Consider the following 12,736-nt stretch of genomic DNA (forward strand, 5'->3'; position numbering starts at 1 on the left):
GGTATGTTGGACTAGAGTCCGACAGTGAAACGTAGCACAGAGAATAAATTTTGTGTTTGATTCTGGATCGAATGGATAGCCAACGTAGGGTACAGAGCAGCGGGGAGGTGTGCTCTGATCGTGGTACTCTAAGTATGATCCGAGCAGCTGTGTTTTGAACGTTTTGAAGTTTCTGGAGTAAATATTGAGATGAACCAAACAGAATTGAGTTACAATAGTCCAGTCTTGAAAGTACTAATGAATACACAAGTGTTTTAGTGGCATCAGCTCAAAGATATTTGCGAATTGAGCTGATGCGTCTCAGCTCAAGATATGCAGCCTTGCATATGCTCATGACATGTTGGTGCAATGTGAGAGTACTGTCCAGAGTAACAACTAGGTTTCGTACTGATTGTGTGAATTTAATGTTGGTAACTAATGATAATAATATTGCATAATATCTACTAATGTGTGCAAAAAATAAACCCACATCTGCCGTAGCATAATGCGCAATCAGATCAGAGAACATACTGTTCGTTATGCTTGTGATTTTAATCCAACGTAGTTTGGGTGCGCATTATCCATAACCATATGTGGTATAGCGACTACAAAACCAATTTTCTTAAGATTAGGTTAATCTAAATGCACGGAAGATAGGGACCTAACCGTACATATGCTGATCTGTTGTGTTGACATGATATGTCCTATTAACGTGTCGTTTACCTTTAAATATACGATTGATCAATCGACGAAAGGTGATCATATAATTCATTCTGAATTCGTCTCATTATCATTCTCTAGTAAATACGGCTCCAGTTTGCAATTATAAAAACATTATGTATTATTTTTGCTACGGGTCACAATCTTATATATATATATATATATATATATATATATATATATATATATATATATATATATATATATATATATATATATATATATATATATATATATATGATAAGGGTAGAAACTGTATTAATATTTAAAACTGTAACATTTTTTATATATTGTGTGAAATGTATTTTACCATTGTTTGGCTGAAATATTTGTATGGCCATTTAATATCGTAGTTATAGTAGGACAAAAACAAGTTATATATGAAATGACCTGTTCTTCTTGATTCAGCATTACTCACGTGTGTTCCTGAGTAATCGGAAAGACTGGAACCATAAGGCTCTGGCAGATGATTGACCACTACAAACTATGTAGTCTCTGTATAATATAAGAGAATTTACGTATTTTCCTGTTTAAACTACAGTCATGGAAAGGATATGTGGCACCAATGGACGTGATGTTCTTTTACATTACTTCTGTGTTTCCCCCTCCAGTAATGCGTAACGGCAAACGGTTTTATCCCATTCTGAAAGAATTAACGAAATGATTTTTGTGGAGATATCATTTTATTCCCATGTAACCAGCTGAAGAACAAGATGTTAAATAAGTGTAACAAATTCTTGAATTTATTTGACAAAAAGAACTTAAATTTACATCAAAAAGCATATAAATTTATTGCTTAATAAAGGGTATTTATTTTGAAAACAATTACAAAAATTTAATTAAATTTACACATTAGTTAAAGTGAAATCCACATAGAAATCCATGTTATTTCTGAAAGCCATAGCCATCGCTTAGTCGAGCGTCTCAGTATTTTGAAGTATGACGTCAGTGATGTAAGTGTCCTGGGGCATTTTTTATTTTTAATTTACTCTAAAATAATAAAATAATAATAATAATAATAATAATAATGAATTTGCATCCGCATATTAACGATTTCATCTCGATATACCGCATTAAAAAAAAACATAAATCTTCCGCATGGTAGATTTAATGACCACAAGAATCGGAGTATCTGAATTAGCCACGATTATGGGATAATGCCCCTTTAGGGATATCGATTCTGAGATGGATAAAAAAAATTATCTTTTGAAGGTATTTATACAACTTTGCCGTGCTTGTACAGGTCTCTATTTGAGCCTGTGCTCAGAAAATACACCAAAAAAATGTTTGGTAGTAGTATGCTTGGTTATGATATTTGCATCGATGACACTCTAGGTTTCAGGTATTCGCCTGGTGGTTTTAAAGTCGCAAAAGATGACATTTATTATTAAAATTTAAATGTATATTTGCGAAGCGAGTAGGAATCATGCCAATGTACTATTATCCACAAGTGTTATCCGGCCTACCCGATACCCCGATTGTATCCCCATGATTAATATTAAATGCTGTTTTCAATGTTTTTACCGGGGCCCCGAGTGGCCGAGTGGTCTAAAGCGTTCGCCGTTACGGATCACTGCCATCTCACCTCTGTCTGCGCCGGTTCGAGTCTCAGATTCAGCCAATGTAGATATGTGAGAAAGCGTGCCAGTAGCTTCTCGTGGGTCGGTGGTTCTTTCCGGGGTTTTCCCGGGTTCTTCCTCCACCATTAATACTGGCCGCCATATATAGCCTATCGTGTGCTGAAAAATGGCGTTAAACCCCACAACAACAACAACATCAATGTTTTTACCAACAACTTGATTTTTCTCCGCATTATAAAAAAAAAAGTCATAACCGCGATTTGGTATTTACAAGGAAGACCCTCTTATGGAGAACAAAAACTTTTGTTGGGGGGGAGGGGAAGAGCATAATGACAGGGTGGATTACGGGTGCTCAGATGAAAATTCGCTATTACTTTTACTCCATCAAAAATTAGAGACCGGTGAGAATGTGTACACCGAAGATTCCCAAATTCTAAAATATGCCAAACTCGACCTGATCTGTCCCCATAAAAACATGACCGCTTACATGCCGTTTAAGCTTTCTCTGTTTTCCAAGTATGATGTGAATCGCAATGACAAGTACAGTAATGTGACTGATTAGGTTGTCGTATCATTTCTCAAATCTACTTAATGATATTTGCGTGAGATCTAGCATAATATCGTCCAAGGTTCTTAGTTCTTTAATCAGGAGATTAATATCAAGCTGAGCTCCTCTCAAATACGATCTAATTTTTATTTAAAATGATATTTTAGGTCTCAAAATCGTATTTGGCGCTAAAAAGAATTATTGGCCTCTAATTTGGGTTCAATCGTTTATAACATGGTTTGTAAAACCAACCCGCAACTTGAAAGGATTAGCTGTGGCTCCTGCGGATACCACCCCAACTGTTGTTGCCGCTAGAGGAGCTGCTGATAATACCATCCAAACACGTCGGTAATACCAGTAAGCGAGCTTATAAACATAAACTTTTCAGTGGTAATAACGATAATAAGATTCAAATTCGTGCTGGTCCTCCTGCAAAAGATTTTCGTCAATATGATTAGACTCGATTACAGGCCTCATCTTTTATATTGCTCCATGCGATCTTTCGAAGAAGATTTGGTATAATTTGATTAATTTTCGTGATGTATTTGCTCACGTCCAGGTCACTGTCCTGAATGATTTTCCGTACTGGGAATCACATCACCAAAATTATTTTCTTTGATTTTAGTGATCTCAGAAAGAAGATCATCGTATCCTATAGCACATACATGCGCGTAAAACAATTATCAAAGTCCACATCAGCGACTACATTATCTGAATTTACTTTGCAGTTAACGATCGTAACACGAGGATTAATACGCTTCAGCGATTTTTGTGCTTCTCGTTTGGCTGGGTTGAATTCTCGCGCTGCTGATTGATCACCCCAACCTGGATGAGCTATTGTATAGTCTAGCGCCATTACCCCTACGAATGTATCCACATCCTCGTACTCTAATCCCAGCTGATGAAAAATAATTCTTTTATCCACATGATCCCGTAACTTTTTATTGCCGCGAATGTTTTTTAACGACGACCTGTACCATGCATTCATGATCCTTCTTATGCGCGTCATCATGTTCTTTCCGTGCTAATTTATGTCGTTTAATATACCCGGTTTTCACGAGAGCGTCCACAACACAAGATTGAAGTTCATTTATGTTCATTTAAACAATTTTCTCGATATCGCGTATTGTTTGCTAATCGAGTAGACTCTCAGTCGTTACAAAATATGTATGCAGCAAAATATTTTTCGATGGCCTATCGTAGCTGTTGATACCGCATTTCTCTCACAGAGACCAACGATATTGCCTGGGTATCCGTTGAAATTCCAAGTGGGCAACGGCAGGCGACGTTTTAGCCGAAATTCTCACTTTTGGTAATAGCAACGTAGAACACGCTGGTTGTTTTTCGCACCTGCAAATCATTGTAAGCATAAAAAGCATCCTGGAGATAAGCATCATCAAGCAACAACTAATAAAGCTCGATTGCGATCCTGATAATTTCGGCCATCTTATTGTATGCTAAATCATCGAAAGTAAAAAAAAAAAGGTTCTGATGTAACGCCTTGAGTTTAAACGCTAACTATTTTGCCTGTAAATACGGCGCCTGAAATTCTAGCGTGTTCAGTCCTGTTGCGGTGGTACCGTTATGGAACACAACCACACTGCTATCCTCCTCTAAGTTAGAATACGTTCAATGCCGTTATGCCGTCCTCGAACATGAAATTTCCAGATGGAGATGGATCGGGGATTAAGACCTTTATCCAAATATTAGAGATGACGCCACCCTTGCCCCATTTGTTTCCACCAGCTGATCTGACTAAAGGATTATCAATAACGAAATAGGCCATGTTAGAAGCGTAGTACTCTGATGGAGCTGAAAAGGAAAACCTGAGGATCTACCGGTGTTACCGGACAGTATAGGAATGTGCCAGGTATTATATTAATAGCGTGTGTCAACATTATGTTTAATATTCATCGTGAGTGGATAATCCCTCACGAGCAGTTTTGTCCCGGTGGACACAAGCAAACTGCAATTGTTAGTACCATCGCTATCGATGATGAATTCTCTCACAAGCACATCACTCCCTGTTTTACGGACAGCTTAATTTTTCAATTTTCCATAACACGCCACAGTCGCGTCTAAACCCGGTGCAGAAGTGGGCATACCTAAAATAGTCCCATCTTGGCTCATGGTGATCGATCCGGTCACGGAATTGCTTTTGTATTCATTTCGTCCGCAGGAGCCACCTCGACATGGTTCAATGAAACAGCTTCGAAAGAAAATAGTCAGGGTTTAACTGAAGTTGTGGCCAAACCGTATAATGATCTTCCGTCCATATTTAAATTGCCCGTCTTTCTGCCTCCGGTTAAAGCTAATTTAGTATTAACCAGCTTTTTCACATGTGACATCTGGTAGCGTGATTTACTGCTTAGGGATAATTAGTTTGCAGTCCACTAATGATATTACTTTCTATATTTACATTTTTTTTTATAGTGTCCCCCGACCGATTCATTATTTTTTTTATCGATTTCAGAATCATCCTTGGATCCTACAGATCCTATTAAGGCTGCAAATGTTGTGTACAACATTTTTGATACGAAATGAGCATCATTAATTTTGATTCTAGTGATACCCTGAAAAAAGAAGGATAATCATGATTTTTCAATTAGCGGATTGTAAAACCAGTTTGCTGATGAATCCATTACTGAACAACACGCTTAATTACAACCGGGTGAAGATTTACATATTAAATCCTCAGCAGGATAAATACGAAATGTTATCCATATTTTACGCCTCGTTATCTTTGAATACCGGCGACAGAGATCCTGTGTTTATGATTACCGAACGGACGAAGTAGTCCCAGTAGAAGAGCTTTCCTCAAATGGCCAACAAAACATTATCGTATTTCACGATATTAAGATCGACCGTGATAACATGACTAAAATTTGAGAGTGCTTTTCATTATCGCGCCTTAAACTTTGTAATAATATTTACTTAAAGCAATGATATTATGACGTGCCCAAATACATCCGATGAAACACTGGGTATTTGGATTTTTCCGGCTTGGATAACAGGCATATCGATTTGATTTCGAGGGATCATTATAGCGGGATCACATCGAAAGAGTTCAAGGATTGTTATCAAGCAGCAACCTCGGGTTCTAGACACTAGTTCATGATGTTTTGTCTTGATGCTGAAAACTATCCCTGAAAAATATCGGAAAGGTTTAGACGAATTGTCCATTCCTTGCATGTTTAACATGTCACCTTTATGCGGATTGGGAGTAGGCAGGTAATTTGTTATGCATCGCTGTCATTATATAAACATGTTATCTGAGAAAATTAAATCCAAACGTCAACGTGGGGACTTCTTAAGAAAATTTGCAGAACAACTTGTGGCGCTATGTTAGTATGTATTGGAAGATAAAATAAGGAAATAGGAATTTCAGCGTGATGTGCACATTATCTCTTTAAACCCATCACTGAATCGCTAGGCAGTACAGTGATGGGTCACGATGTGAAGCAGGACATTGCAAACATACCCGAAATCGGAAAAGCTGCAGACGCCAAACAGGAACAGCTTATCGCGAGATAATCGATGCTAGTACGAAACGAGACGATATCATGGTGAGACTGACTATACTCAAAGAGGAAAAATTGTCGCTGATATGGGTAATCTGCAATAGTACAAGAAAAAGAGCAAAAGAATAAAAAAGTAGAGGAATATTTCAACAACAACGGTGTGAAAGTATCGAAAATTTTGAAAAGACCTATATTAAGAAATCAAAAGACGATTTACGGGTCATTTTGTAAAGTGAGACTCCGTAGATCCGTTAACACCACGAAAAAATGTTATAAATATATACGTTTGCAAACGCTTAACTGTGTTGTAATATTATACAGATCTAACTTTGTTTTGAACTTTTCAACCAACATACACAAACAATATAGAGAAAGCTAACCCGAAACTTTTGTCCTCACGCCAGGGACTTCATCAGCAGAAGCATTTAATCTATTGACTGTTAGCATCGCTTGATGGCATGGTCAGCAATGTTACCAGATTATCCCAGATAAGCGGCAGATTGTAACGGCGATATTAACAGCCAGTCTGCTGATGAAATCCTTAGCGTGAGAACGAAAGCTTCAGGTTAGTTTGATATTATCGGCACCGAGCGCTCTCGAATCCACTGAAGCGGGAGCGACCGGGGAAGCTAGTGCGCCAGGTAAAGCTGTCGACCAAAATATCGCAAGTACGTTTATGGAGAAACCTCATGCTGTCATTTTAGACCAGGTGAGTGCGAATGCACAACACGCCTTTCCAAAACCCACAGCAAAACTCTCAGCACAATCCGAGCCGATTTTATCTGATTTAGAGAGGAATGTGCATAGTGCTCTGCGTGCACCCATACTGACACCAAGCATAAGCAGTATGATGTCCCGAAACGATTTTAAAACATGGTAGTGATTTGTTACCTCCTAAGGCTCAGTTTCGTACAGGTAATTACATTAACGGATTTGCAATCCGACGTACTTTGACCGACGCTCAAAGATATTTACACTTTTAAGCCGCGGTAAACACACACTGATTCTCGAGCAAGATTCACCAGCGAAATACATGCATAAACTTCAAGGAGATGGATATAGTCAGTTTACCCTGCGTTGGTTATCGTAATGGATGCCTAAAATTACCCCATTAGTGACTTATGCCAACGAATTAAAATGGATGTTAGTCAAATTTACTAAACAGCTATATTTTGAACAGACGCGAGTGTACATGCAGCAGTTTACGGCGGTTCAGATCACCAACTCGTGGATAGTGGCCACGAATGCAAGCAGCGAACTCCCGTACCATGTTTTCGTTGCTGTTGTTGTTGTTGTGGGGTTTAATGCCATTTTTCAGCACACGATAGGCCATACATGGCGGCCAGTATTAATGGTGGAGGAAGAACCCAGGAAAACCCAAGGAAAGAACCACCGACCCACGAGAAGCTACTGGCAAGCTTTCTCACATACCCACATTGGCTGAATCCGAGACTCGAACCGCCGCAGACAGAGGTGAGATGGCAGTGATCCGTAACGGAGAGCGCTTTAGACCACTCGGCCACTCGGGGCCCCTGTTTTCGTTGCGTTTCTGTTAGCGGAACGGCGTGTAGACCAAACCGGAAACAAACACATTTTTTATAACGTCGGTGTTAGCTGAATTCACGTGCGCATCTCACCAAAATATAAAAATAAAAATGTCACAGCGTCGTCGTAAAAGTACCGGTGGAAATCAGAGCATTTCCGGTCAATCCACAAGTGGAAGTACCCGAGATGGAACAGGTATTGATTCAGTTATAGTTCCTGTAATCAAGACCTTAGCACCAAAAATTATTATTATTAATAACCAATTGGTATAGCCGCAGGATTAGGAGCATCAGCGGGTGAGGCAGATAGGCGGTTAAAGGTAATGATGTAGCCCGTAAATAGAATCATCATCAATTCATTAACTGGATATGCCAATCGTGGTTTTGCCAGGAACGAACGCTCAAATACAAGAAAAATAACAAAACTGACCAAGAGTTATTCGCGGTATTTACGGTGCAGAGCGAGAACAGGAAATACAGCGGAGGAGGAGTTCACCACAAAAATAATCGTAAAATGATTTTTTGGTATCAGTGTGCAGATTCTAGCGCGAAAAAATCCCGGGTATTGCCTAAAGGTGCTTGCCAAGCGTTTATGTGATTTTAAATCATGCATCATGTTGCATGTTAACACGTGGATGGGATACGATGATGACATCAGGATAGAGTGAAATGTGTGAAGGGGTTTGTGTCAAATTCAGAGGACGTAAAGTATGGGGGGGGGATCGACATCCATAAAAGTCCTAGACCATAAAGGTGTCGGACATTACCCGGAAATAAGTACTGCTGACCTTGGAATCCACTAGAAAAACAACTCATTGGAAACGATCAGCCACCGCTTATAGAGTTGTAGACGCTATTGGGATAAGGCATGCTATATGTTAACGGGGATTATTAGGATGATAAAGCTAGATGTGATAAGATCAACGTTAAACGTATTATGCGATTTGAAACCCAAAACTTTCAAATAGCTAGTCGACCGCACTCAAGGACGTGGAATCATAGGTGGTAAACATAAATTGGGCGTGGGTGGAAGCAATGGCATCAATGAGTACCAAACTCAACTTGCACAAGAACTCCATAAACCTATGTTCAAGCATTTTCCATGGTGTAATGTTATTGCTGTGGGAGTAGATGATATTTAATCAGCGGATTTATTTGATATGACTACAATGTAATTACGATAAGAACAAATATTTACCAAATATCATTGATGTGTTCAGCAAATATGTTTGGATTGTTCCATTACAAAATAATAAAGGAGATTCCATCGTTGAGGCTTTAGCATCGGCTATAGGCACCGTTGCTAAGCCAGCAAAACTATTAGTTAATCATGACAGCGAATTTCACAACAAAACCGTTTAGGATTGGCTTCTAAAAATAACATCACTCTATACAGCATTCAAAACCAAGGTAAAGCGGTAGTGATCGAACGTTTTAACGCCACATTGAAAAATATCTGTGGAAAAGCCTATCTAAGGTTCTGTATACGAGCAGGAATTGCAAATATCCGACCAAGAAATTTTCGGGATAGAAAAAGTAGTGTCGACCAAAGGAAAAAAAAATCTCTCGTTAAATGGATTGGTTATTCGGTCAAATTTAATTCGTGGATCTCGACTGCAGCGTTAATGACCTTAAGTTATAGATCATGCTTACGTTTTAGGTGTTAATGCCTACTGCATGATCTTAGCAGAAATAATTTTATCGTAAGCCGCTGAAACATTTTTACCTGTCGGCATTGGGTGACATGTTCATCACCTAAAAAATGCGTTTAAACATATAATCGAATTTAATAAATTTCATATCGTCCTCAAGCGGGTTGCATGCGATATAGTTAAAAAGATAAAACTGCTCTCGTTGTGGCGCGGTAGAATTGAGCATTTGAATTTATTTCGGATATGGTACTGTCGTTTATATTTTTGTACCGGTCTTTCATGAGCGGCGTAAACCGGGACACTGCCGTTATGTTCCCACGAGTCATCGGGTTCAGGCACATTGGGGAAAAAAATGATTTCCTTATTAGCTAAGGCCACGATCTCATCACATCATCGTTGGTATACTCTGTAACCATTTTATAATATTCATGAGTTAATTAAATTGGTGAATAATCAGTTAAATAAAACCTGTACTGTATTGTAATGGAGATCAAACAACGATTCAAGGCCTTTCGGTGGTTTTGATACGAAATTGTATGGGTTTTTTATAAGAATCTGTTCCGATCGATGATATCGCTGCTAGATCAGAAACGGGTATGAAGAGGGTTTTAGCTCCTCAGATAAAAGAGCATCGCTGTATTACATTTGATATTATCGTGTAAGTGCTGTTTAAAAACTACCAGAAGATGAAACTGAAACTAATTTTGCTACAAGACCACGTACTCTTTTTAATGCAGACGATGTGAATGTAAAATCGCTCTACTAACAAGTGGCTGAGGTTATTGAGAAATTTCAGCGAAACGGATCCCAGTGGGTGATGGATGCGATTACAGGATTAATCGTAAACATGGCCAAATCGAGTTCCTGGTTACGCTTACCACATTACTTACAAAATACAAAATGATGCATAATGTTTCATGTGGGTGGTATTAACCAATCATATTCTTGCATTTGTATCATGTGACTGCTTATTACACTACATATTGCTCAATTAATTAATTTGACTCATCTGCATGTGTTATATACATTGACGCCAACAGTGCATATTGGATAGTTAAAAGGCATATACATAAGGAAGGTAACTGTAGCCTGTTCACCTCCAAAATTATATCACATAGTAACATATTTTGATATTTCCTAATTTCATATACATACAAAATTAGGATCCCACAGGATATTCAGGAGAGCTGACTACTGGTTCCTTAAAATGCTGTAGACGAACTTTTGTTATTGAATTATCTTTAAGCATCAATAGCTCGAGAGATAAAATAACATCCAAACAAAACGAAAATAACAGCCTCTGGAGTCTCGTCCAATAAATGCTTTTCAGCACAACATAAACTCGTTCATTTAAAAATTATAATATAATTTTGGAATTTCGGACTTTGCTTTATAGGACAACAGTCAATCCAACTCAGCTCACCCGTTTCGAAACTGGACTTTTCTTTCTTGAGATTCAATTTTTCCAAGAAAAATGGCACATTTCATGTAGTTCACACTTTCCTATAAGTGAAAGCGTGAAAATCTTGAATGGTACGCTATATTCTCTGCATTGTTCTCGCGATCGGCCAATGTGGGAGTAGTAAGTAGGGCCAATGTGGGTGTGTGAGAAACCTTACCAAGTTGCTCCCCGTGGGTCGGCGGTTAATTCCAGGGTTTTCTCGGGTTCTTCCTCCACCAATTGTACTCGTCTTATCTTTGACCAAAATGCTTTCAATCATTTTGCAAAACACATTTAACCATCAGACGCAAGAGACGGTGGTTTATTTTTTATTTTATTTTTGTTGCAGGTATAGTTAGCCAGAACTATGTCATTATTATTATCGTTATTAACTGAATTTTCGTCCCGATGTCAACGGATTTTTCTGATATGTATAGCTATTATCATTTTGAGGTTTTATTTTAATAAAATAATGCAGCTTATCAATTTTTTTCAATGTCGAATATTTTCCTTTTAGATACCTTCCGCCACTAATAGAGGAAGAACAACACTATACGGAATCGTATGTATTTTCAATATTTGTTCCACTTCAGATTATTTATACAGCCTCTAGTGTAGGTCATCTAGTTCCCAGATTATATCATCTCGTGCAGATTCTTCACTTTGCCTCAAAGCATTATCTGCCGCACATGAAGAGAATAGTTGTATAGCTATTTGGATTTTCAACAAAATTATACATTGATGAAACTCTGCTGACTTGACCCAATGAAACATAAATAATTATAGTGACATGAAAGACGATATGTATGCCTTTAGAATCGCAAAAGTTACAAACAGCGATAAAATTAGGATATTCCGCTTAACGTCTATTGCGTTGCTCGAATTAGGTAATTCACCAACATTTGTACTTTGCCCCTATGTTCATGCTTCAATGAACACAGCAAAATTAATAATCAATTCTGATGCTTTCAATCATTATTTTTCTATATTTTTTAGCTTTTTACTCTTCAATCGATGTTTTATAAAAAATGTCTTCGAACAAAGACAAATTTAGGGAAATACACCATATCGTAAATAACGTGTTACACCTGGCCTCCTTCATGTGTATGCAACTGTACCAAATGATCTTCGAATAAAACATACATAGCAAACTCTTTTCATTGAAAATAATAACTTTTTTGCAACTATTTTGTCATTTCTAATTATCAGTAATGTTTACATGTATGCACAAAGTTGAAAAGTAAATCTACAGTAAAACAGAAACATCGAGATTGTTGCCAATTGATTTTTAATATAAATTATGCTAGCTGTCTCCAGGTAACACTATCGAGCACTCATTGAAAGCCTGACCAGCAATCAATTTTAAAATTTTCAATAGAAAATGAATTTTCGTTTGTAAAATAAATTAGAAAATGAAATTCTTCCTCTTGAATTATTCAATTCCAAACGAATGCTGATTTTTTATTCTTTTCATGAAGTATATTCAAACAAATGTTTGTCCATAATACAATTTCTCCCTAACCCTTGAAATGTTTCTTATGTTACGGTTCAACCAAACGCTTTATCGAACCCCTTTGCACAGTTCCTTCAGTCTGAAAATGTTGTTGGAAGTGGAGTTTGACATGTACTGCAAAGAATATTGTTTGAAAAGCATATCAGTCGCTCATTAGCAGACGTATGCAGGAAGGATTTGGTAACAGCTCACATGGAAATAGGCACTAGAACCACCTGAGTTATTTCTGCGAGACAAAA

The 12,736-nt window shown here is 37.8% G+C and overlaps 1 protein-coding gene across 1 annotated transcript in view; it reads left to right on the forward strand.

Moving 5' to 3' along the window:
* The window catches only part of LOC149775649 (uncharacterized), a 46,099-nt gene that overhangs the window by 15,574 nt on the left and 17,789 nt on the right, over window positions 1-12,736 (forward strand). The window contains exon 5 of the mRNA XM_089943221.1: window positions 11,502-11,546. Coding sequence (XP_089799347.1) covers window positions 11,502-11,546 — 45 coding nt within the window. The remainder of the gene's footprint in view (window positions 1-11,501; window positions 11,547-12,736) is intronic.

Source organism: Sinohyriopsis cumingii, chromosome 19, assembly GCF_028554795.1.
Source record: "Sinohyriopsis cumingii isolate HCF-2022 chromosome 19, ASM2855479v2, whole genome shotgun sequence".
NCBI lineage: Eukaryota > Metazoa > Mollusca > Bivalvia > Unionida > Unionidae > Sinohyriopsis > Sinohyriopsis cumingii.